The 27,733-nt window shown below is 41.5% G+C and overlaps 2 protein-coding genes across 2 annotated transcripts; both read left to right on the forward strand.

The window, feature by feature from the left end:
* Window positions 1-522: 522 nt before the first annotated feature.
* Window positions 523-1,494, forward strand: LOC147431106 (uncharacterized). The gene has a single exon (XM_086493625.1). It carries the CDS (start codon window positions 523-525, stop codon window positions 1,492-1,494), a length of 972 nt encoding a protein of 323 aa, XP_086349751.1.
* A 36-nt stretch (window positions 1,495-1,530) lies between these two features.
* Window positions 1,531-25,641, forward strand: LOC147431107 (uncharacterized). The gene is made up of 3 exons (XM_086493626.1): window positions 1,531-3,092; window positions 3,141-4,351; window positions 25,373-25,641. The coding sequence occupies exons 1-3, from the start codon at window positions 1,531-1,533 to the stop codon at window positions 25,639-25,641; spliced, it is 3,042 nt and encodes a 1,013-aa protein (XP_086349752.1).
* The last annotated feature ends 2,092 nt before the right edge of the window (window positions 25,642-27,733 follow it).

Below are 27,733 nucleotides of genomic sequence, written 5' to 3' on the forward strand. Positions count from 1 at the left end.
TGCCTTTGTCTTCCTGAATCTACAAGTCATTCCTCTCATGTGCATGCACGCCAAAAGGTTGCACGAAATTATCGACGTCAACTCGCTATACAACGTACGATATACTTGCTAGAGGATTCCTTGCCATGCTCAACAAATGGCCATGGTCGTGGTAGGAGTCCCTCCACATTTGTGGAGGGTTCTATCCATGGTGATGTTACTATTCCACAAGTTCCTTTGCAAAATGTCATGCAAGGACAAGGATGAAGACAACACACTCTTTCATGTTTGGATGCGACAAGAAGATATCGTCGACAACGGGCAAGGCAACGCACCTCCAACATAAGACAACAGCGCCATCAACATGACAGACACTTTTGCCCTCTCATAGATGCTCAAAATGAGGAACAGGTCCCGTATGTTCATGACACATCACTTGGAGGAATTGCTTGCATTCTACATGCCTATCCATGTCTACGAGGTGTCCACCCTTCCATGCTACCATTGATACATGTCTCATTGCCTACAGATCATACAGGAACCATGTCCTCCTTCTGTGAGTTTTGTGGTGCACGTCTTTGGCCGTGTGAAATGAAGAAGGGAGATACACCATCAATGGGAAAATATTGTTGCAAAGGTGAAAAAGTATCCCTCTTTCCTCTTGCAAGACCGCAAGATGTATTGGAGAGGCTACTCACTAATAGTGATGCTTTGAGTAGGTCTTTCAGAAGAAACATCAGGAGTTACAATAGTGTTATGGCATTTGCATCTCTTGGAGCTACCATTGATGAGACATTGATGGGTAGGTCTGGTGCATATTGCTTTCGTGTACATGGCGGTGTGTACCATCGAATTGGTTCTTTGCTACCACATGAAGCAGGGGCTCCAAAATTTGCACAGATATATGTATATGATACCGAGCATGAGGTTCGGAATCGTATGAGTGCCTTGGATGGTTTGAATTTGTCCACTCTTGAAGCATTATCAATGATGATGCGATCATGTAATCCGTATGCGAATGCCTTCTACAATGTTGGTAGAATGTTACGTGACAGTCGTGGTGTGGAGATCAAAATGACAATTTGTGAGAATAGAAATACTTCCAGGCAATACTTGATACCTGTTGGCAACGAGGTTGCTGCAATTATGCCAAGTCAAGGGGATGTACAAACAGTTGGCCATCGAGACATTGTGATACATTGTCAAAATGGAAGGCTGCAAAGGATTTCAAATCTACACAGGTCGTACATGCCACTATTGTATGTTCTTCTCTTTCCATGGGGAGAAGATGGATGGCATATCAAGCTTCCTTATGATAATGTGCATGGCCCTTTGGATGCCTTGGTTGCTCGACAATGTGTCACTCAAAGAGAGTACTATACATATCGGCTACATGTTCGTGCTGATACAGAGTCATGCTTGCTTCGTGGGGGTCGTTTACTTCAACAATTTATGGTTGATGCATATTGTGCCATTGAGGAATGTCGTCTTGCATGGGTCCGTACAAATCAGTAGACGTTGAGGGAAGAATTGTACGCAGGCTTGGTTGACATGGTGCATTTGTCTGGGAGTGATGTTGTAGTTGGACGGTTTGCAGGTCGAAGAATTGTCTTACCCTCATCTTTTATAGGCGGCCCTCGGCACATGTACCAATTGTATCAAGATGCAATGGCAATTGTGCGTGCAAAGGGAAAGCCAGGCCTATTTATCACATTCACATGTAACCCCAAATGGCCAGAAATAAATCAGGCATTACTTCCAGGACAAGTTTCCTCTGATCGACCAGACATAACCACCAGGGTTTTCTTCTTGAAACACTCGAGCATGATGAAGTATATCTTAAAGAAAGATATTTTTGGAAAAGTGGTGGCTTACATGTCCGTCGTGGAGTTCCAAAAGAGAGGCTTGCCACATTCTCATACATTATTGATTCTAGATCCTCGATGTAAGCCTCAATCAACATTTGACTATGACAAGATGGTTTGTGCAGAGCTGCCAGATAAAAATCGATTTCCAATGCTGCATGACATCATTGTTAGTTGTAACATTCATGGTCCATGCGGTGAGTTCAATAGGTCATCTCCTTGCATGGTTGATGGCCGATGTATTAGAAAATATCCACGTTCATTTTGTGAGCAAACAAGCATGGATAATAATGGCTACCCCATTTATGTGCGACGAAACAATGGCTTCACCGCCAACGTTAGGGGTTCTACTATTGATGACCGATGGGTTGTGCCATATAATCCTGTTTTGTCAACACTATTTAATGCACATATCAATGTTGAGGTATGCTCGAAAATTTCAGCTGTCAAGTATGTCTATAAGTACATCTACAAGGGGCATGATAGGGCAACTGTAAGATTCCATACATCGGTACGTGATGCAGAAAGGGTGAACGTTGATGAGATAGACATGTACACGGATGGCCACTATGTATCTGCATCTGAGTCTTGCTGGAGAATTTTTGAATATCCTTTGCACAATGACGCACCAGTTGTTCAGAGATTGAGCGTGCATGTTCCGGCTGGTCAAATGGTGACTTTTCGAGATAATGATAGACTTAATGATGTCTTGCAAAGAGATAATGCAGAGAAGACCACTTTGACAGAGTGGTTCACATGCAACTTGGAGAATCCTGAAGCAAACGATAGTTTGTACATCGATTTTCCTCAAAAGTGGGTGTGGAATTCAGGTTCCAAGAAATGGACAAAGAGACGTCGTGGGGACACTATTGGGCGGATGTATTTTCTGCAGCCCTCTGCAGGTGAACGATATTATGTCCATTTGCTTTTGACTATTTGTAAAGGATGTAAATCATTTGAGGATCTACGCTCCGCAAATGGTGTATTGTTTCCAACATTCAAGGCAGCATGCATTGCAAGGGGTATCTTGGAAGATGATGGGGAATGGTTCGGATGCATGGAGGAAGCTTGCAGTACACATACAGGCTTGCAATTGAGACATTTGTTTGTGACCATTCTATTGTTTTGTGAACCCTCCTCCCCTCATCTCTTATGGGAAAGATTTCGACGTTTTTTGTATGAGTACTATCAACACATGTTGGAGATGAGATATGAGTCGTTAGATGGTTGTACACAGGTTGCTGAAGGGTATGCGTTGAGAGATTTGCATAACATTCTTGGTACTTTTGGATGAAGTTTAACTGAATTTCCTGGAATTCCAATGCCTGATGAACGCTTTGTGACACGTGATGAAAATAGCTTGCTTTTCCAAGAGCAATGCCTTGACACAATGCAAGAGCTGTCCGTGTCACGTGAAATGGAGCAGAGTCTAAATGAAGATCAAAGGATTGCTTTTGAGGCAGTGTTGCATGGATTGACTATTGATGGTGGGGCTATTTTTTTCCTAGATGGTCCTGCAGGGACTGGGAAAACTTATTTGTATAATTGTTTGTTGTCACGTGTGCGTGGAGAAGGAGAAGTTGCATTGGCCATAGCATCTTCTGGTATTTCAGCATTGCTATTGCGAAATGGACGCACTGCACATTCTAGATTCAAGATACCCTTGGACCTTGATAGTTGTAGCACATGCAATATCCCTGTTCAAGGTCAACTTGCTGAATTTCTTAGAATGTGCAAGTTGATTGTGTGGGATGAGGCTCCTATGATGCATCGATATGCCTTCGAAGCTTTGGACAGGTCTTTGCAAGATATCATGTGCTCAACAAATCCATTTGGTGGAAAAGTGTTCCTTCTTGGGGGAGATTTCAAACAGATCTTACCAGTGGTGTTCCAAGGAGCGCGTGCTAACATTGTTGATGCTACACTTTGTCGATCGCACTTATGGAATCGTGTGAAGATTCTTAGATTGGCACATAACATGCGTGTGGGAGGTGGTGATGTTGCAAATTCTGCCTATAGAGAATGGCTTATGGATGTAGGAAATGGGACTTTGACAATCGGTGATGAACAAATGATAGAAATCCCCCGTCACATGGTGCTTTCTTCATCCTCATTGGATGTATTGATAGGTTGCATCTATTCAGAAATTGATAAAGATGTGGTCCATGCAGAATACTTCAGAGAGCGGGCCATCCTTGCTCCAAAAAACTCTGAAGTTGATATTGTCAATGCTAAGGCCCTGTACACAATGAAAGGTGATGTTGTGCAATACTTTAGTGCTGACTCTGTGGCGGAAAACTCGATGCAAGATCCTTTCTTATACTCTGTGGAGTTTTTAAATAGTCTCACCTTGGGTGGTGGATTTCCACCACATTGCTTGGAGTTGAAAATGAATGCCCCAATAATTCTACTACGGAACATTGATCCAAGTCGAGGTCTATGTAATGGGACACGCTTGGTGTGCAAGGCATTTCATGCAAGAGTTTTGGAGGCAGAAGTTATTACAGGTACACGGGTAGGCACTCGGGTTTTCATCCCTGTTATGGCGGTTACGCCGCTAGCTGAAGCTAAATAGCGAGAACTCAACCAACAACAGAATTTGTCAGACGAGGACGGAGCTTGACCCGCAGGCGCATGGAAACAACTAGGTGGGTGTCAAATCACCTACTCGACCTTCTAACGACAATCACTACTAAGGAAATCAAATCTAAGTTCTAAAATACGCAAGTGACTGAAATCCGTACTACGAACGAATGCTATATGAAACAGGATCTAGAATCATTGAATCGATCTCAAACTCAAGGGGAAGTCTATACACTAGGTAAGAACAGCACCCTAAAGACTTGAACTGCAAAATCAACCTATAACCACTCCGTGCGGTAAACGTATATGAAGACAGGCCAAAAAATACAGGTGATCAAAACTTGACTCCGATGGTACTAATGTGTAGCTCTACTCGTTGTGGTTCTATAGATATGCTGCACGCTCCATTCCGACACACGAGTTGGAAGAAAACTCACACCGAAGCTCGTAGGAACTTACCACACATAGAAGCCGATAGCGCGCACTCTTGGTATCTGTGCGTAGCTCTTGCCGTTGCTAACACAATGGCGGTGTCTCTTCTCCAATGGCGGCTCCGTAGCTCGCGTAGCAAGTAGATAAGACTCTCTCTCTCTCTCTCTCTCTCTCTCAGACACAGTCACGACGCTCCAAAACTCACTTTGATTAATAATCTGAATACCTTAGGTTACAAAAACTTTGGCTTATATACCTCAGCCTTGGAGGTGAGAACATCTCTAACTAATTACATCAGAAAGTGAAATTACTTCGGGATTACAAGCTGGAAACTCAATTGAGTCCCGTTACTTAATGAATGGCTCAAATCAAAATTAATGTCGGAAAGACATTTATTACAATCAATGGTTACAAAATGATGAGTGTGAGCAAAAATGTGGGTGTGATCCTCTGCTGGCTGAACACTCCCCCCCTCCGCGTTCATGTCGTCCCTGACATGACTTTTATGCTTGGTCAATAAAGTCCTGTCGTCTTGAGCATCTGCAAATGTGATTCGTATCGTAGGTTGCCGATGGTCAAGGTTGGGCCAAATATTTTGCTTTCGTGGGTGAAAAAGCCGGTGTAGAAAGCTTCTTCGAATGTTTGCATGTGGAAGCTAGGCAAAAACATAATCCTTTGGTATAGGAGGTGTAACACTTTTGGAGAAGGCTGCAATGAAAGATCGTACATCATATCAGTCACTGTGTCGGCCGTCGATAGTAGACTTGAGGTCGTGGATTTATCTGGCGCGAACACTTCAATGCAAGCTAAGAGAGTCCTGCAGATTTTCTTGAGCATCTGACATGAAAGGTCAGGAGAGCCAGTAAAGAGCTTGATGGTGCCCGTTAGGGTTTTCACCATGTAGGATTTACCTATTCTCTCTCCTGCCTTTGGTCCTGGCATCCTGGGATAATTAAGCCAATTTGGCTTCTTTTCTGCAATCCTGCCATGCTCTTTCCAGTTGCTGACTCTTGGCACCGGGCAGAAGGTTGCATCCTCCCGAATCTCCTTTGGTGCCTCCACCAAGTAGATGAGGTAGGTTGGGTATTTGTTCAGCCAAACTTTCCTCCATCTAGGTTGTGAATCTACTATCTTCTTTGATTGTTCCTCCTTTGTGATGTCGCCTTCGTAAAGAGCGACATACTGCTCCTCCTCTATTCTCTTTTTCGTCTTTAGCACTTCAAATTTCATCAAAGGGAAAGGCAGGCTGGGTTGCATCCACTGTTCATGGAGCACTTTTGTGTCTAGTCCTTGAAGTCTAATGGAGATTAGGAGTCTCCTCTCCCATTCCATTTCCGCCTTGGCACTCTCCTCTGCTGACTTTTCTATTTGGTCATGGAGCCTTTGTTCTTCTTCTTCAGAGATTCTTGAAGTCGAGGCCACCTCTTGAGCTGGGGCTGGATCTTCAATTGTGGTTGCCTCTCCAGTTTCTGGTAGCTCTATGGCTGCTCCACCTGATTCTTCTTGTGGTGTCTCTGTCTCTCTTCCTTGTTGCTCTTGTAGATCTTGGAGCTGTTTGCGGAGGGCCTCATTCTCTATCCGTAGTGTTTGATTTTCTAATGTGAGCCTCTCCTCTGCGGCCAATGATCCCTCCGTAATGTGCAACCTTTGCACTTGCTCTAATCTCAGCTCTCTTTGTAAGCTTCGGACCTGGTCTTCCAAAACTGGTACGATAGCTCCCTCTTGTTCGGTTCCTGCTCTGCTAGCTCTAGGGGTAGTCCTGAGTCTAGTGATTGTTCTTTCTTGGAGCTCGACTCTCTCCCTTAGCTCAATGAGCTCATCCTTAGCCGCCTCCAACTCATCCTCTATCCGCTCCCTTGCTTCCTGTGCACTTGTTACTTCTCTTGAAGCCTCGGCTAGCTGGAGTATCAAGCCGTCTCTCTCGTTTTCCGCGTCATAGAGTGATGCTTTATGACTTTCAGATTCAGTCATAGCATTCTCTAATTTTCTCTGCAACTCCGCTTCCCTTTGTTTGGTTGTCTCAATCTCTACTTCCTTTGCCTTGGACCTTTCTTTTATCTTGCTGAGCAGTTCATGCACCATGTGCATGTCTTTTTCATCATCATCTGTCAACTCTAAAGCTCTTTCCGTCACCACCTCCACTAGCTTTGGCTCTTCTAGTATTTTCGGTTCGTCCAGTTTCTCTTCACTTTCTTTTTTACTCTTTGTTTTTTCCTCCGTTCCTCTCCGTTCATCTTGTTTTTGTAGGGTGATCCCATAAACTGCCTCAAGGGCCTCTTCTTCGGTGTATCCTATCTCTACCAGATCCTCATAATCATTTCTCTTTTGCTGAACTGGATCTATCTTCTTTTCTTTGGTCTCGGCCTCTGGCTTTTCCAAATCATTTGTGTCCACCTCTACTGTGGTCTCCTCCACATTTTTTTCCGTCTTCTTAGGGCTTGGTACATCAGTCATAGAGGGATATCTGTCCTCAGCTTCCTTGGCTTTCCCTTTGTCGGCTTGCCCATCTTTCTCTTGAGGCTTAGTAGACTCATCTACTTTCCTTTTCCCCTTGTCGTCTTTTTTTAGCTCAGCTTTTAATTGTTGTACCTCCTCTTCAGTGTATGGCTCGACAGGTTGCTGCTCTAGAATAGCCTCTGACTCCTCATAAGCTTTAATATATTGATTGTATTGATCAATATGTGGCCTGGCTGAGCTAGTTCCGACTTTAGTGGGGTCTGGCATCCACTTTTCTTCAAAGTCACCCTTTAGAGCTCTTTCCGCTCTAAACTGCTCCACTAGTCTTTCCATTCTTGCCGCTTTCTGACTTTTGGTTTGCTTGGGAGCAACCTTCTTCTTTACTTTCTTCTTAAGCGGCTCGTCCACATCCTCTTCAGGTTCTGAAACTACTTCTAGTTTCCGGCGTGCTCTTGTGGATGCCCTCTTGGATACTTCGGGCTGTTCTTCCTCCTCGTCGGCTTCTCTAAGCCACTCACTCTAGGAGGGAACCTTTGGCCACTGATCTCTAGCTCCAATAGCTTCATAAGCTATTCTTGTCAGAATTTCCGCTCCTCCTATGTACTTTGGCTTCTCGTTGTGCATGGCAATTACTTGCTCGTGGATGTGTTGAGAGTAATTCACCTCTTTTGGCATATTGCTCTTTAATGCCCATGTGATGGTGGTCTCAATGGCATGGGGTGGTGTCGTATACTTTTGCGGTCTTTTACTGCAAACATGAAGAAATTGGTTGTACAGTCGGCAAAGGGTTGCCGCACTTGGGTCCGCCATATCTCCATAGGTTGCATTCTGCTTCTTGGGCCCATAGACCTCTATGGCCTCCCTTCTTTCCCTGACCGAGCTCCCTTTGTTGTGTAGCTTCAATGCGTCTGCAATGAGCTGTGGGGTGATCTGTACTTCTACTTTCTCTCCATCCATGGCTGTTAATGTGGCTTTTCCATCCTTCTGAATGGATGTTGCCAACTCGTACACTCTTCTTGTATCCACACCTGATGGTCTCGAGGTGAAGAAACTTTGCAAGTCTGCCCTTTCCAGGTACCTGCTGATGTTTTCTGACCTGCTATAATCTACCAATTCCTGTGGGATCATCGGTACATCCACCGCTTGCCCTTGAGGATCTCTGAAAGTCCCCTGGTAGATCTTTATTCCCTCTTTCTCCAATACTGCTTCCTCCACCCAAGTTTTGGTTGGCTTGAGGGTTTCTGCTGGAATGTCAAAGGGTTCCGCTTCTGCAAGAGCATCTTTGATTGTCAGTCTTTTTCTCTTCGTTGCCGATGACTTGGCGGAATCCATGGATCCTGTAACTCCAATTTCAAAAGTTAGCGTCTTTTTAGTACTGAAAGCCGAAATGAAGCTTTTAACTATTCAAATGACTTGAAAATTGAAACATGAGCTATTCAGGGCCTAAGGATGCAAGGTAGGTGAAAAAATATGCAAAATGGGCTCAAAATCATGCTGGAGACATCATACGCGTATGATGTCTTTTGTGTCAAAATGACTTCATATTGGTCGTGCTTGTAGCTGATAGTGTATACATGATTATCATATGCTTGGATTTGAGTTTGGATCCCATTTGGTCAAGTTTTGGCCAATTAGTCCAGTTCCGGCTCTTGGCAGAATTTTGAAAGGGATTTGGATTTTATGATCCAAATTGGATAAAACTTAGTGGTTCACTTTCAAATGGCATGTAGATCACTTCTGTTTGGTGGTTGAAGCCCTGAGGTGCCAAAATCACATAGTGAGACATCATACGCGTATGATGTCTTTTAGTGTATTTTTGGATCAAATTTCTCTATAAGCTTGGATTTGGCTTTAGATAGGCTTATTCATTGGATTTATGAAGTTTGGATAGATTTTGGGCTAAAAAGGGCTCTGGAGACATCATACGCGTATGATGTCTTTTTCATCAATTTTGCATGGGATTGGTTTTGTGGACTCCCCATGTACTAGTGAAGGACTGTCTCTACTCAAATCTTGGTTTGGACTTGAGTATGTTGGATTTGGGCCAAAAATAGGCTTTAGGTGAAGGATTTTCCTCAATTGGGCTAATGGGGTGATCCTCTTGACCAAATGGTTCCAAATTTCATATGTAGCATGTATTAGATATATATAATGGATGTATGATGACAAATGAGCAGTTTTGGCTCTGTAAGTGCAAATAGACATCATACGCGTATGATGTCTTTTGTGTTAAAATGGTGCTTTTTGGTTCCAGATAGCTTGTAGATGTGTTAATCAACAATCCTACAAAGTTTCAATGAGTTTGGAGTTATTTTGACAAAATTAGGACCAAAAATCAATTTTATGGCCTACTTTGCGTCTTTTTGGTTTTCCTTGGGTTTTCTAACTCCAATTCTCATGATACTTGGTTCATAGGATGTGATTAACATGTGGAATGAGGCTATGCACTCAAATGTTGAAATGGATGTGAAATTCATGCTGTGAGACATCATACGCATATGATGTCTTTTCTTGAAATGTTGGTCTTTTTGTGCAAAGAATGCTTTGTGCTAGTGCCCTAAGCCCTGCTAACTAGTTTGCAACTTAAAAAGTCATCAGTTTAGCTAAAAAGCCCCCTTATAGGCATTTCAGTCTCCGAAGTCGTCTTTTTGCCTTGGAGTTGAATTTCTTCAACTTTTCTTCTCGAGAGTTGCATTTCCAGCTCATTGGATATGTTGTGAAGCCATCTATTTGGTTGAACTTGACTTTGGCTCCCCGTTCTCCATCTTTCTCCTTTTGGTTGCCCGAAAGCGTCTTTTTCACCATCGGTAAGTGAATCAGCTTTCTTTTGGGTTTTGCTTGCAAACATAAGTCATCCATGTATATTTGAAGCTGCTTGTGAAGTTTCATTTCATTCGGTCGTCAATTTCAGCCGTTATGCCAAAATGACGCTTTGTGTGTCCGCAGCCGAATCGGTTGTTCCGACCTACTTTTGGTGGTCCAAACCTGGAGATACTCCATGGTTGCATTGCCCTCGATGTTGTTAAGCTTCCTGAGAAGTTTTGTGTCGTTTCGACAACTTTTTCCTGTTTGCCTCTTGCAGGCTCTGTTGACCTAGGGTTTTTCCAGTCGTTCTTTCTCGAGCTTTGAGTGTTAGAAACCCATCTTCTATACTAGGGTAACCCACCTATAAGTTCTTGCAAGGTTTGGTTAGGCGGTTGTGCCACTACCTAGCATTCTACCGCATTCCCCGTCTGCTCTTGTTTCTTGGTTTTGGTCAGTTTTCGCGACAAAAGTTAATGATAAGCATCAAAAGCTTATGGCAACGAGTCTACCTCTCATGTCTGGTGTCCTCTGAGCTCTCGTAGCAGTCGTAGAAGGCTGTAGAAGGTTGGATGCTCCTGTGTGCTCTTTGCTCTCTCCAAGAAGGTAATAGTGGAAATGAGCTTGAAAGTGAAGTGAAAAATACTTAACTTCGGACTTCCCGGATCACTTGTTACCAAATTTGACGTGTGCTCCTATCTCGTCGTGAAATGCACTTTAGGATTTGAAATTTCTCAATTTGGACTCCGTTTGACCTGTTTCTGAGAAATCTGTCCACTTTGCCAAAATTCTATCATTTCGGGCTTTCCGCAACTTTTCCCGAATTGTACTCAATTTTTACCATGGGTTGCCCTTGTCATTAGAATCATCACCATCTATTCTTTTCTTTTTCTGATCTCGTTTCACCTGCTTTTTTATTTTTCTTTTACTTTTATCAAGAAAGTCATAAAAAATAAAGGAAAATAGAAAATTGAAGCCAAAAAATTCCAAACATACACAATAAATAGCTGGTAACTCTGTGTATATCAATATACAATTATTTGTGATTTTTGGACTTGGATTACCACTTTTTTTCACTTTTTAGCTCCAAAAACACTCTTATTTAGTGATATTTACACGTCTAGAGACCCAAATTCATCATTTGATCTCTTCTTGTTGCAAAACAAGGTATATAAGGGCATAAATATTATCAATATCCGCAATCAAACATAAAAATTGCAAAATCATGTAAGACACTGCCCTTGTAATATAATTTTTGTTTTTCTTTGTTTTTGTCGCTTGTAGCTGCTTTGTAGCTCCTGTATACCTGTATACCTCCCCCCCTCCTAGTCTGAGTCCTCCCGGACGACTATGAAGTGTCTGTGGGCGAAGCATTGTAGTTGTTTTGGTCATAAGTTCCCAATGCAATTGTAGAGCGATGATACAACAGTCTTTCCAATAAAGCTGCTCTTTGTTTGATTGAAGGATTGGTGGTCGGGTTTTGGGTTGGTTTTGGCACTTCGGTAGTAGAATCAGTAGATGGATTCTTCTTTACCTTGTTGTTCTTTTTCACAATCCAAATCTGCTTCCGCTTCGCTTGTGCTTGCCACAAACTCTTTGCGACCCAAACCTGCTTTGTTCTTTGTGTTGATTTCCTCGCCTTGAAATACCTAGGAGTTTCCGTGGATTGTACTGAAGGGAGTTCCTGTTTACAAATCCTTGGGATCCAAATTTGCTTGCTATAGCTTTGTGCCGTCATGAACTTCTTTGGAATCCAGATCTGTTTCACTGTCCTTGATTGTCTGGAATCACTCTGTTGTCTGGTATTGAAGACTCTGTTTTCCACCTTTGTGTTCTCTGGCACAACCTTTTTTGGTCTCCATACCAACTTTGACTCCGTTTTTTCCCAAGGTTGAGCTGTTATATTATTGCTTGTCTTCCTTATCCAATGTTGAGAGTTCCTCGTCGAAGAGCAATCCAGTTGTATAGAAACTTTTGGTTGCCATTGCTTCTTCTTTTTCTCTGGTTGTTGTTTACCTTTGTTCTTGGATTCTTCCTTTGGAGTTGGCTCTGCTCCTTTGGTGAACTTAACTGATTGACTTTCACCTTCGTATTTGATAAGCACTGATTTAGAACTCCAGTCAATCATTGCATTGTATTGCTTCTGCCATGGTTGTCCTAGCAATAATGGATGTTGTGTAGCTTGGTCTTCAACCACGTAAAACATATGAGGATACACATACTGGTTAATCTGTATATGTAAAACTGTGCATCCGACAGTTTTGATTGAATTCTCAGAGTAACTCTTTAACTCTTGCTTGGCAGTTTGTAATTTAGTGTCATTTGTCAATTGTCTATACAAACTGAGTGAAAGTAGGTTAGTTTGAGCTCCTGAATCCAATAGTGCTCTGGCTTTGATTTGGTTGGTTCCTACTTTGCATTCAATGATGGGTTCTTCTTTGTCATTATCCATTTCTGTTATACTGACTGCGTTTATTCGTATTGCTCCTTCATTGCGCTGTTTCTGACGCAGTAGTCTTCTTTTCTCCATTCTTTCCTTCGCCTCGGCTTGCGCTTCCTCCACAATCTTTTTCTTTTTCTGGACACGCAGCTTTTCTTGATGTATTTTGAGAAGCATGTCTTGGGTTAGCGGCAAAAGATACTTTTTCACTCTGCATCCACTAATCCAATTGGGCATTTCTTCTCCGTCTAATGTAGCAAGCTTGACGGCTCCACTTGGTGATAGATCTTTAATCACCAGAGGTCCCATCCCTCGCTTTTTAAGCTTCTTAGCATGCTGTTTCAGAGTGTAAACTAGGACATAGTCCCCAACCTTAAACTCTTTAGTCCGCACATGCTTATCAAAAAATTCCTTTTGTCGCCTTTTTTGAGCGTAGATAGAAGCTACTGCTTTTAGGCGAAGCTCGTCTAGCTTTTCCAGGTCATCTATTCTATCAGAAAGCTCGTGCCCTGTCCACTCTAGATCCTTAGCCACCCTTAAGGTTGAAATCAAGAATTCTATTGGTAAGATAGCATTTAGCCCAAAAACCATGTTATATGGGGTCGTTCCTATTGATGTTTTATATGCTACCCTATATGCCCATAATGTTGAATGCAACTTCTGGTCCCAGTCAGTTCTCGACTCAGATACAATCTTCGTAAGGACCGTGCATATGGTTTTGTTTGTTGCTTCAGCTTGTCCGTTTGCTTGTGGATGATACGGGGCTGATTTCCTATGGATTACCATGAATTCATCTAGAAGGATCTCTATCACTTCATTTATAAAATGTGTGCCTCGATCACTCACAATTTCTATTGGCAATCCATATCGTACAAAGACGTATTCATATAGAAATTGTGCCGTGGTCCTGGCATCTGCTTTTTGAGTTGCCTTTGCTTCGACCCACTTTGTTAGATAGTCTGTAGCCACAACGATGTATTGTGCATGAGTCTTATATGCAGGAGGTGAAATGGGTCCGACATAATCAATCCCCCATTTTGCAAAAGCTCTTGCCCCCATCATTGGTCTAAGCGGCATATCATCTCTTTTAAGTGGTACTTTGGTCCGCTGACAGTCATCACACCGTTTAACGTATTCCTCAGCGTCCATATGTAATGTTGGCCACCATATTCCTGCGGCTAAGACAAGTTTTGCTGTCTTATCACCTGAGAAATGGCCTCCACCTACTCCTCCATGAGCTTGCTCCAGGATTATCACATACTCAGACTCTGATGCGCAAATCCTAAGCTGGTTGTCTTTACCTCTCTTATAGAGTTGATCTCCTATTAAAGCGTAATCTCTAGCTTCTGTCTCTACAGATTTCTGACGAGCTTTTGACGTTCCTTCTGGGAAAGTTCTATTTGTGAGATATTCAACAATATACTGACTCCATTCCGGAGCGATCATTATCTGATATAATGTCGAATACTCTGCTGGCGATTTTGATGAACATACAATACATACAGTGACATATTCATGTACGCTTTCTTTCATTCCTGGCCAATAGACTCCCAATTGTAACAAATTCCTGTATGTGTTCCTTCTTGAACAATGAAATGCACATTCCTGAACATGTGCTTCGCGCAGATATATATTATATTCCTCATTGATGCATAGTCGTAAAACATGATCATTTCCCAATTGATACAATCTTCCTGCAACCAATTGAAGATTCTTGGATTGCTGAATAGCAATATGTTTCTGGTTGTATTCTCTTCTATCAAACTCTCCTCCATAGGTTAATAAGCTAACGACATTTTGAGACCACTTTGGTATCATTTCTATGTTGAACAAGTACGCGTCTGGCATGTCGTCATCTACTCCTATAGGGTCTTCTCCATTCGTCAATCGCGAAAGATGATCAGCTCTAAGATGTGTTTTTCCTTTCTTTATTACTACTGTGAAGTCGAATTCCAGTAAGATAATGAACCATCTCACTATTCTGCCGGTATTGCATGGTTTATTCACTAGGTAGAGCAAGGCTTGGTGATCCGTAAAAAACACAAACTTGTTGTGGTGTAATTCTTCTCTGCATTGTTGAGCTGTCGACTGGCGTAACAGATAGGAAAATCCATGTTTCCTTCTTCTGGCTGAGCCAGAATGCATCCTATTGCATATGCCGAAGCATCTATATGCACATGGAATATCTTCTCCAAATCTGGTGATTTCAAGACTGGAGCAGTAATGAGTGCCTCTTTCAATTTCTTGAATGATTCCTCACACTCCTCTGTCCATTCAAAGTTCACTATTAGCCTGTAAAGTGGTTGACCTATTATAGCGTACATGTAAATGAATCGTCTATAATATCCGCAATGTCCCATAAAGCTCTGTACTTGTTTCGCATTGGTTGGTCTAGGCATATCCACTATAACTTTTATCTTCTCTAAATCCGTGGATATTCCGTTTTGTGAGCCAATATGTCCCAGAATTCTGCCCTGTCGGACCATAAACACACATTTCTCAGGATTGAGACAAATGCGATATGTCCTACATTTCTCAAATACTTTTCTTAGGTGTTCTAGATGCTCATCTCTCAGAAGAGAATGTACACATAAGTCATCCATGTATATTTCTAGAAACAACCTTAAGTATTCTTTGAAAGCATGCGTCATCAGCCTCTGGAAGGTTGCGGGAGCATTGGTTAGACCAAAAGGCATAACCCGATAAGCATAAATTCCCCACTCCGTTGCAAAAGCTGTTTTATGTTGATCTTCCGGTGCTATGGCTAGCTGGTTATATCCTGAAAAACCATCAAGAAAGGAGTATGCTGTTTTCCCTGATACACGCTCTAGAACATGATCAGTTATCGGCAGGGGATAATTGTCCCTGATTGTTGCAGCATTCACTTTCTTTAAGTTGACACACACTCGGAGTTTTCCGTTCTTCTTGGGTACCACCACAATCGGAGATACCCAATCGGTGTGTTCAATCTCGTATATGAATTCAGCTTCCATTAGCTTATCTATCTCTTCTTTGATTCGCTTAGCAAACGTATCATTATATGTGTATGGTCTCTGTCTGCTAGGCTTTGCGTCTTGTTTTAGTGGGATTGTGTGTTGGCATATCGATGGGTCAACTCCCTTTAAGTCCTTATAAGACCATGCAAACACATCCCTGTACTCTCTGAGAAGACTCAAAAGTCTCTCTTCCTCGCCTGGAGACAAATCTGTGGCTATGTACACCGGTCTAGGTGTCTCACCTGGAGCTGCTAAATCAACTTTTTTTGCATCCTCCGGTCCGTCATAAGATTCGTTCTCCTTTCTCTCTCGAATAGGTTGGGTTAATACCACCTTCCTATCCTCTATTGTGAATTTCCTGTAGTGAGAGGGAACATCCATGTTTTCCTTGATTTTGGCGTTTTCGTCCTCTCCACTCTCAATTTCTGTCGTCCAAACTTCTTTCAGAGTTTTCTTGAGCTCTCTGTACTTGTTTCTACGTTCTAACTTGGACTCCGTGTGTTCTCTGTTGCGCTTGTTCTTTTCTGATTTTTCTGTTTCAGTTTTCGTTTCATTCCTTTGAACTTGATTTCTTGAGCTTCTTTTGTCTTTTCGTAAGCTCTTTTGATCATTGCCTCTCATTCTTCCAGAAATCTTGTCCTTAACACAATCTTCCGCCTTTACTAGCATTAGGAATTGATTTTTTCCTCTTATTCTAGGCATCGGATTGGTTCTAACCCCCTTTGTTTTTCTCTTTGCTCTATAGCGTTTCTGGCGTTGTTTAGTTTGGTTCGGAAAATCATAAAATCGGACATCCGTTATAGTTTCTTCGTTTCCGCTTGAATTGTCCGTTGACTCGTTGTCTGCTTCATTTCCCCACTCTGGATGATCGGGAATGTCGTGAAACACCTCTTCTTCATCTTCCTTTTCCAGTGTATCGTTCTTTTCAGTTTCTTTTTCGAGTACAGTTCTCAACATGAAGTACGGAACCACGTCGTACCCGTCCTTGTCGCAAAATTTCGTTGTGGGACCATCCGGAATTGCACAAACATCTAGGGTTGCTAGAATGTGTGTCCATTCTAATGGTTCAAGCGTGTCCTCTGGAAAGGGTTCTCCTATATAAGTTTCGTCTTCGATAGCCCTTTCTAAAACATATTCTTCTCGCCTCAGACTTCCACATTTCGAGGCTCCACACATCCATAACTCCTTGGGCTTACCTAACCAAGCTGGAAATTCGGATCCCGCCAAAGTAGCTGAATCAAACTCCTCTACCGGTGTTCGGTTCACATCTTTGTAGCTATGGTCTTTCAGGTTCACACGTGTAGTGGTTTCCATATTTCTCAGGTATATGTGATCGTAGCCCCAATCCTGGACCATTTTCAACTGTCTCATGAATGGTCTTCCCAGTATGATATCATAGTTATTCTCCTTGCCAAAATCGACAATAGCAAAAGTATGTTCGTATTCAATGCCGCAAGAAGTCACTACGACTTTCTCTAATAACCCCATAGGTTTCTCCATGTGTCCATCTGCTAATTGGAGTTTCAACCTAGTCTTCCTTATTGCTGGTTTCTTTTTAGCAATGGCTACCCCAGCTCCGCTGTCTAGTATTGCCATCGTGTTCACTCCTTGGAATTCAACTGGTAAGGTTGTATTCCCCTCTTCACCTTCGCAATACTCTCCGACCTTGTTTAAGGGTACAGGCTTAGCGTTCTTTTGTGGTTTGCTCAGCTCTTGTATACCCTCTTGCAGTCTCGATGTTGGGTCTTTTATCCCAAATTTCTCCAAGCATTTTCCTACAGTGGTCCACATATGTGGTCTTAGCCTCAAAAGCTCAGCTAGAGTGATAGTGCATGTCACTGGTGTTGACAAGATCTCTATCAATCCTTGCGAGTCCATGACTTTTTCTGATGAGATTCTTCGTGAGGGAAGTGCTCTAATCTCGGATTTTGCTTCATACTCTCCTAAGTATGAAGGTAAGGTATTCAGTGAATGAGGTTTGCTCTCCATTGTTCTAACAGAGCCCCCATCTCCCCAGTAAGATTGCAGATCCAAGTCCACTTGAGATCCTGCCTCAAATTCCACTATGGGAGGATTCCTGATGTCCTTTTCCCAATTTGTCTGATTAGCTTGGCAACTTAGCTCGTTTGCAAAGTTTGCCTCTCTCACTTGTTTCCAAAATTCATTGTAATCCTCATCTCTTCCGTAAGACCTCTGTATGACTGGATGAAAACTCTCTATCTCCTGATCGGTTGTGTTCAATACTATGCGGTCATCCTTGTGTGTATTTTCAGGCTTTTGTGCACTGGGAGTCTTTTCAGCTACCCGTGAAATGATAGTCTCTTGCTGAATTGGGTTTTCCGTTCCACAATTCATTGTTTCTCTTGGTGGTTCTAATAAGGCTTGTGCAGTCTCGATCATTCTCTGGCACATTTCAAGTCTCTGCTTTTCCAATTCCGCGTTTGGGTATGTCATCCACCTCTGTTCTTGTGTTTGGTTGTTCTTTAACCTAGCTTCGTAAGCTCTCATCAGTGCGTCCAATGGTTCGTGTACTTTGTCGACTAGCACTGATCCCCCTGAGCTTAAGCTCGTTGTTTCTTTGATACTCTTTTGTTTCGTTCTTTCCGGGCTCATCTCTCGTTTCCCGTTTTGACTCTCAAGTTTTTCTAATCTATCTTTAGTTCGCTTTAGTTCCTCAGCTAGAATAGCGTCTTCACGTTCTTTTCTCAACTTCATGCGTGCTTTTCTAGCTTTCCATGTGTTTCTCTGACTCCGCGGTCCTTGACTAACCACTTCAGTCGCTAACTTTCCATTCTCAGGTTCTCTAGTGGTTTTCTTAGCTTGAGCTCTAGTAACAACTTGCGTTGGTATCAGAGTTTCATTTTCAGACCCACTGCTGGTAGGAATAGTTTCTAGCATATTCAATGTCGTCTTTTGCACTTTGTTTGGATTCTTTGAACAATCCTCAATGAAGTGAGTAACCCCACACTCAGTGCAATAAGCGTTAATTCTAATGATTTCCGTATGTGGACAAACATTCATCAGATGGTCACCTCCACACTTGTAACAGGGTCCTAGTGCTGGTCTTGGTCCCACTTGATTCGTCCTTTGTGGATAGGATGGTCTTTGTCCTGTTAACCCTCCATGAGCTATGAACTTCTCTCTTCATCAGAAGCACTTGTAACTGTTGGTGTTCCAACATTCCCAATCATGCCCCATGGTTCTGGTTGTTTGGGTTCTTCTGGTGGGTAATACACAGTTGGAGACATGTGTGCACCAGATTCTTCATAATAGGCTTGAACAGGCACTAAGGCTTGTTCTTCCTGATTCTCTAAGGTTGGTGCATATCTAATGCCCACTGGTCTTGCTCCTGGTAAAGGTGGTTGTTGTCCCAATACCGGTTGCGGTCTTTCTATCCCCATAGGTCCTGGTACATTTCCCGTTGGGTATCGAGGTACTGGATGTACCTGAGGTGGTGCTAATTGAGCAGGAGGTGCATACTGACGCTCCCTTACATACCCTTTGTTGTAATAGCACTCCTCTGTTGGATGGTTTGTCCATTTTTGTTCAATAGCACACCATTTCAGTGGTTTTGGCAATGGTTTTTGGTATGGTGCCATCCTTTTTAGAGCATCTTCTATCATTTGCTCTACATTTGGCATGGTTGTTGTTTGAACATTCTTTTTAGTGGTAGTCTCGCTCGCTACGGAGGAAGAGCTACTGGATGCAAAATCTGTATCCGCTGACACCTCTCCATAAACCGTACAGTTATCCACTAAGTACAATGCCTCTCTCGTTACTTGCTCGAAACTTGTACAAGCTTTCAAGTGCAAGTCCTTCTTGAGAGTGTCGTTTCTCAATCCTTCAATAAAGAGAACAGATAGTCTGTCATCTTGTGGTCGTTCACGTACTGGACATCTCTCAATGTATTGTTTGAAGCGAAGTGAAGCTTCCTTCACTTTTTCGTGTTCTCTCTGTTTAAAAGCATATATTTGTGAGACCGTATTGTGCTTAATCCCTCGTTTTGAGAATTCCTCAGCAAACTCTCTTAGCAAATGGTCAATGTCATGGAATCCCCCTATGTTCAGTGGTTGAAACCATGTCAATGCCGTACCTTCTAGAGTAAGACCAAATCCCTCGTATTGTGTATGGAAATCTGTTATCTGCTCAGCTCTTAAGACTTGCTTAAAGAGTGACACATGTGCATACGGATCTCCTGAACCACCATACTTCTTTGGCATACACTTGGCTACTTGAGATGGTCTCATACGTCTATGGTCTGCTACCAATCTCATTGCTCTGTGTCCCGGCTAAAGCTTTCTCTAGCATCATGGACTTCATGGGTTACCCTTGTCGGTTCCCCTGCCCTGAATCTACTACTAGGAGGTAAATGTGATGGTTCCGCTTCGAACCTTGGACCTGGAGTGGTATATGTGGGGATTGGAACTGCACTACCTCGATTCGTATCCATTGACTCTCTGGAATGTAATGATCCCATTGGTCCGGGCTTCGAGTACTGAGGTTGACTGAAAGAGTCAGCAACCTGAGTTCTTTGTCCTCCTGTTGTCATTGGGTTTTGCACTCCATTTGTTGGTGCTGGTCTTTGTGAGCTAGAAGTAACATAATACTGATGTAGTGGTCCCCCAAAGTATGTATATCCTTCTAATTCTTTCTTGCCCATTGTTGAGTATTGCCTCCCATACTTGTCGTAAGCGGCAATTTTCACTTCCGATCCCTCTGTGTAGGTAAAGACATAAAGTCTTTTTTGGTCTGTCAACTCTCCGGTGTAGGGTTCTTCACATCTATAATAGAGATCTTGCTCCCCATTATTATATTTGTATAGCCCCACATAGATGTTATCAGTGTTGATCCTTGTAGTTTCATTCTCTCTTCTTAACCTCGCATCAGGGAAGTTCATTATTGGTGCTTTCTCCTCGAGTTCTTCATCTACTTTGGCTTTGGTGCCCATCAATCCCCACTTGTCCACAATGTTAGGGTTTAGGACTACCAAGTACATGGTACCCTCGTCATCTAGATATCTATCTCCGCTATAGCTCACAGGCACTAAGTCCTTGAACTCACTAGGTCTATCTTCTATCTTTACACAATAGCGGTCCATTCCATCTTTGTAGATCTTGGCACCTTGCTCATTGTCGTACTGATATTTTATGAACAATAGCTTCATTGTGGCGGAAGGGTTTTGATGATCCTGCTGCCATATTTTCTCTGTTGTTCAGGTTCAAGTGTTCCAAGTGTTCGGTGAAAATCTCGTAAGATCTCTCCGAAGAAGTATCAGAAACACTTCCTTCAAAGATCGGCTCTAATGGTTGCACCCAACTTTGGTTTACACTTCCCTCGGTTGATATGACACTTGCTTGTTCCCCTTGTTTTGGTTGGTTATTCTGGAGATTCCTGCCCGATCTCAAATTCATCAATTCCCCTAAAGGACTTTAACTTTTCCGTCTCGGCAATTTGTTTTCCCAAGTTTTTGTGGTCAGAATTGATCCAAACTGATTGATACTTGGTCAATTGTTTAATCTTGTCAGTTGGACAACTTCTGTTTCATCAAGTGAGAATTTTGTTGCAGTTATGCTGAAAAAGACATTATACGCGTATGATGTCTTTTTTCACAGATTTGGACTATTTTGGTTATGCTCACTCTCAGTAGCCCCCTTATGCTCTGTCCACTCACAAAATTCAGTTTGAACTCTGTTTGAGCAAGTTATGGCTAATTTAGGCTTTTCTTGGCAATTTTCCGCTTTTGACTTGTTTTGGGTCAATTGTGATCCAAATGGGATGAAACTTGAAATATAACCTCTAGACAGCTATTACAATGGATCTGTGTTGGCAAAGTATCAAAATATGTCCAAAATTAGTCAAAGACATCATACGCGTATGATGTCTTTTTCATCAATTTGGGTCAAGACTTGATATTTATGCTTTCTACAGTGTTTGTAACAATCTTGTCAGGTCAGATATAAAAATAAGCAGTGGATGTGCTAAAAGACATTATACGCGTATGATGTCTTTTGTCCCAGATTTTGACTATTCTTGGTTTTAAGCCTTCTCCAATGTTTATAATTGAGTTTCAAGTGTTTTTGTCAGGTTTGAATGTAAAAACAAGATCTGAATCCAAAATTTCCTATTCTTTGCGTTTCTTGGACTCTGACTTGTTTTTTGGGTTTCTTTGAGTGTTAATGCTCTTGTTTTAAGTTGAAATTAGGGTATAACCCCCCTTTTGAACACTCTGGTAAAGTCAAAATTTCTGTTTTGGTCTCTGTTTGGTCATTTAGACATCATACGCGTATGATGTCTAAAGTTGCAGATTTCCAGTTTTTTGGCACAGAATCCTTCCTAAAGCTTTCTCAAGTGCTCAGCAACTCCCAGATACACAGAAAATTTCTCTGACTTTTGTTTATTGCAAGTTTCACTACTAACTCGACGGTTTAGTGATCTAACATGCAATCAACCATATCAAGCAAATACTCCAATGATTACTAGCTCTAGATCAGGATCAAATGAAGTCCTACCTAAGCTATTCCTAATCATAAAATGGGTTTGGTAATTGTGATTTTAAAGAGATCCACTGTCACTCACGGACTAGCAAATTCTTCTTCTATCAACAACTACTCAACACCAACAAAACAACAAACAAATCTAAGCTAAACTAAAAATACTGTCAACACGGAAGACCCAGGAATACCCCACTTCCTAGTATCTCTCGAGATCTTCGGAGTCCACCACTCCTAGATCTTTTCTAACTAAAGTATACAAAGTAGTTTATACGACTCACCTCGTAGGATTAGTCTAAGGTCACCTACTTAGGGCTCTCGTCCCCGGCAGTGGCGCCAAATGTTATGGCGGTTACGCCGCTAGCGGAAGCTAAATAGCGAGAACTCAACCAACAACAGAATTTGTCAGACGAGGACGGAGCTTGACCCGCAGGCGCATGGAAACAACTAGGTGGGTGTCAAATCACCTACTCGACCTTCTAATGACAATCACTACTAAGGAAATCAAATCTAAGTTCTAAAATACGCAAGTGACTGAAATCCGTACTACGAACGAATGCTATACGAAACAGGATCTAGAATCATTGAATCGATCTCAAACTCAAGGGGAAGTCTATACACTAGGTAAGAACAACACCCTAAAGACTTGAACTGCAAAATCAACCTATAACCACTCCGTGCGGTAAACGCGTATGAAGACAGGCCGAAAAATACAGGTGATCGAAACTTGACCCGATGGTACTAATGTGTAGCTCTACTCGTTGTGGTTCTATAGATATGCTGCACGCTCCATTCCGACACACGAGTTGGAAGAAAACTCACACCGAAGCTCGTAGGAACTTACCACACATAGAAGCCGATAGCGCGCACTCTTGGTATCTGTGCGTAGCTCTCGCCGTTGCTAACACAATGGCGGTGTCGCTTCTCCAATGGCGGCTTCGTAGCTCGCGTAGCAAGTAGATAAGACTCTCTCTCTCTCTCTCTCTCTCTCTCTCAGACACAGTCACGGCGCTCCAAAAACTCACTTTGATTAATAATCTGAATACCTTAGGTTACAAAAACTTTGGCTTATATACCTCAGCCTTGGAGGTGAGAACATCTCTAACTAATTACATCAGAAAGTGAAATTACTTCGGGATTACAAGCTGGAAACTCAATTGAGTCCCGTTACTTAATGAATGGCTCAAATCAAAATTAATGTCAGAAAGACATTTATTACAATCAATGGTTACAAAATGATGAGTGTGAGCAAAAATGTGGGTGTGATCCTCTGCTGGCTCAACAATCCCTCGAATATGTTTTGTGCATTCTGGTACAAAGTTGCCATTCGTTCTTAGACGGAGGCAGTTCCCAGTTAGATTGGCTTTTTGTATGACGATAAATAAGTCACAAGGACAAAGCATTGCCATGTTGGGCCTATACCTGGTGACACCGGTATTCACTCATGGACAACTGTATGTTGCATTGTCACGTGCACGTTCAGCCAGTGGAGTGAAGATTCTCTTATGTGACATTGATGTAAACGAAACAACTGCACTAACAACAAACATTGTGTACCATGAGATATTAAACAATGCCATATGAAGGTTCCAATCCTTCTTTGTGTATGATGATAAATAAGTCGCATGGCCAAAGCATTACCATGTTGGGCCTATACCTGGTGACATCGTTCTTCACTCATGGACAACTGTATGTTGCACTCTCATGCGCACGCTCAACTATTGGAGTGAAAATTCTCCTACATGACGTTGATGTAATTACAAAACAATTGCACTAACAATAAACATTATGTACCATGAGATATAAATCAATGCCATATGAAGGCTCCAATCCTTCTCATCATTGTGTTCTTCTTTATATATGTTTCAAATCATAAAATATCTTGTGAATTAATTTTCTGCCTCTCTCCATAACATATACTAAACTAAGTCATGTGAAGGTTTTGTTCCTTCCTTACATTGTCTATTTTGTGGTTTCTATTTGGGTATATAGATCATGGATCAAATGACTTACATCTCCGAGGTGTCCTTTCTATTAAATGTAGAAGATCATCCACATCCTGGTATGTTTTTGTCCACCATTAAGACATGATGTGGAGACTTATTGTGTTATCTTTGGGACCTTGATTTTTTTTTCCATTATTTTAAGCAGAGCCACTTTTTTGGTGTGCACCTTTGCCGCAAAAATTTTTTTTTAGGACCATCCGCAAGCACTACAAGACCAGGTGTGTGTGAATGAAATCAGAAATTCACTTGGCATAAAGTAAGATTCATGTTTTTTTTGTTTCCTTATGTGTTACGGACCTTAGGAAGTTGCCATCTATCGATATCTTTACATTGCGTATTTTGGCATACTCCTCCGACGTTGAGTACGGTGTCTACTCGGTAAGGAAGGAGTGTGTGTCTTCCCAAGATGAAGATGATGCTCAATGGTTTGCTAGATATGAAGGATACTCCGTTCCCGATGATTGGGAGTACCTACAGAGTTCTAGGTTCGCCGAGTTGATCTACCAAATCTACTTGCCTAAACAACTTGCATGTTTGGCAGTACCATACATAGCTACAATAACTAGTATGTATAAATTGTTGTGTTTGGTGCTTCAATTGTATTATTTTAAAACAAGTCTCCCTTTATTACTACTATTGTTTGTTAATCCATGAGATAATCAACCTTGGGATGGAAAAACGGTCCTTAATTTAGGAATGGAGAAACTCCAAGCCGATTGCCAATTGCATGATGAAGCGAGCTACGTTGATATTGCCTCTTAGATCATTTGTTGCACGATAATGTCCTTGATTGTGTTTGCTTCTATGACAAACATATCAATAGCTTTGCCATGCTTGTGATCCATTTTAGGCAATGTTCTTTGAAAATCTGGATACATTTCTAAATGTCTTGGTGTTTATTATGACTTTGTAATTCTATGCAATAGAGTTTTCCACTTGCGATTTGAGTTTGAGGGATTCAAGATATTAGGTTCATATCTTAGAGATCTTTGTTTAAGCACAACAATTCGATGCATTGATCCTCACGTTTGTGAGAGGATAGGTTGCTATGTTGAGAGAGAGAGAGAGAGAGAGAGAGAGAGAGAGAGAGAGAGAGATGTGCAATAAGGAAGAGAGAAAATCATGCATGTTGCTTGAGGAAAACATTAAAGTCTCTCTGTGTCTTTTCTTGAGTTTGCACCTCTTATGCTTTGTGTAGATTATGTTTTTTTGTATGATAAGATGTTATGTTCGTAATATTGTGCAAGGGATTGCTTCCTTTGTGGTAGTTGACACATAGTTCAACTTTATATGCATTGTGATGTACTTTTTAATGGTACAGCTATGGAAAACATGAATAACAATGCCATCGTTGAGACCGAGTCGGATGGTATTGAGTCCACTCCTCCAAGGTTTACCAATGTTCGAGCGGCAAAGAGAAGCGCTCGATGCGTGGGATCCTCTTCTATTAATCCTGTGATAAATGATGGGAATCATGAACTCATGGCTGCATTATGGGACTTCTTTGTCCGTAGTGAGTCTAGGCAATTGGACTTTGAACGACACTTGGAAGCAATTTTGGACGTGGCTCAGCAAGCGAATGGCCAATAAATTTTAGACCTTCGCAATGAGGTGCGTTTATGTGTACAACGCTTCAATGGAGGAATGACCCAAGTCGAGGAGAACCAATTCAACATGCTGGTGCGCATGGAGCAACAATTTGAATCAATGCAAAACTCACACATGCCCAATAGGGAAATCCACGTCCAAATTGATGCACTTAAGGACCAGGTCCTTGCTTTAGAAGGAGAGGTAACCCGGCTCAAGGTCCATTTGAATCGATTGAATGCATTGATGACAAAGATGGCTAGAGCTTCTGATGGCCGTGCCATATAGCAATGTTCAACCTTGGGTACTAGAAATAGTTGAAGCACGTAATTTTGTGTGTTAATTTGATTCACTATGTTGATGTACTAAAGCATACCTTGCTTTGAACTGCGTTGGTAGGATAATTAGTGAACATGTTGTTTTTTTTTTTTAATACTTGTGTTGTTTGATTTACATGGCATAAAGCCATAGAGTATACTTAAATTAAGTTTTGAGACTTTGGTTGAGATGATATTTTTGGTCAAAACAATATGAGGTACTACCTTTGTGGCTTGGGGACATAAAGTAGCATGTTTTTAGAAAAGAAGCTTCCATCGTTACAACTATGCTTAGCTGTATGAGCTTCAAGGACGTTGCAATGAAATACTTGGAAGCTTGATATATTCCATGATATTTTACCACTATCTACATTTCATTCTGAAAGTTATCTTTAGGTTTACAAGTAGAAATTGTCTTACTCCTTTAGATTTGGTTCACTTTATGCACTCTTAAATAATTGGGTAGCACTTTCCAGACTCCATTATTAGTTCGTAATGACCATTGTAGACAACTTCAGATTGGGGTCATGCACATCAAACCACTTCAATGGCATATTTTATTGTATTGATGCATATGCACGTGCCTAAATTTTGTTTTCTCTTTGCAAACAACAAACTTCATCCTATAAAACCCTTTGCTTTTGGAAATTAGGGACCATTGAGACCCTGTTATGATGTGTATCCACAAAGTATGTATAATATGATGTATCCTAATTGTGGAAGGTTCAAGCAAGACGATAGAGTTTGTGCGATTGTTTTTACAAAAGGGTCATCGACGTATGATAGTGTAGGAAATTTGAATGTTATTATAGTTATTATATATTACCAATTGAAACTCCACCAAAGCATCCTTTGCCACTAACTATTTTGTTGATTGTATCCTAAGAGTTTTGACATTTTGCATGGAGTGGAAATGTAAATGGTAAATAAGATCTGTCGGTGTTTGAAGGTTTATTGGTATTCCATTTGAAGTTATTTTCTTTTCTTAAAATCTCAAAACTATGTGTTGCATATGCATGATATTTTCATGTTTTTCCATCTCATTATGTGAAAATGTTGAAAATTTAAGGCTTATGTACACATAAACGAGTAGATTTGTGTAGCTCTTTATGCATGTCTATGAGTGATCGAGAACTAAGATTTTGTTGCAAATTTCAAAGTTTCAATGGTATCAATAGTGTGCTCTTTTGGATTACACCAACATGTGGATCGCATACTATAGGTGCTATGTTGATTCAATTCTCTATACACTTTGATTGTCATGAAAAGCTAATGCTATGATGTTTCTTGGACGGGGTTGAAATATTGTATTTATAGATGCCACATCAAAGAAGGCATTGGACAGTATCTACGTTTAGCTGGATGCTTCATCATATGCCATTTCTTATCTATGGTAGGATCTCAGTATATCCTTTGAAAATTTTCCAGCTTGGTGTTCAAACTAACAATTTTCTCATTTAGATCCACCTGGTTGGAGAGGCCCACTTAGTACGCATGATGTAGTACACATTATTGAAATCTTTGAAGTTGTTAGGTAAGGAACACCAATGAGGCACAATGCTTTTTTAAATATTTTTTGGTTATTGAACTTATTGTAATTAACCAATTGGCTTGCAGGAATCACTATTATCGTGATAACATTTTAATGGAAGTGCATGAGTTTTTTGGAGGACTCCAAGGGTACTTTCATATTAGTGTGGATTTGAATCGTAATGCAGGTTCAGCTCGCATACGGGTTCGCGAGCTCGGAGATCGCTTGCCGGCCAATGCAGAATACT

This window comes from Adiantum capillus-veneris, chromosome 21 (genome assembly GCF_014529385.1).
Source record: "Adiantum capillus-veneris isolate H3 chromosome 21, ASM1452938v2, whole genome shotgun sequence".
In the NCBI taxonomy this organism is placed as follows: Eukaryota; Viridiplantae; Streptophyta; class Polypodiopsida; order Polypodiales; family Pteridaceae; genus Adiantum; species Adiantum capillus-veneris.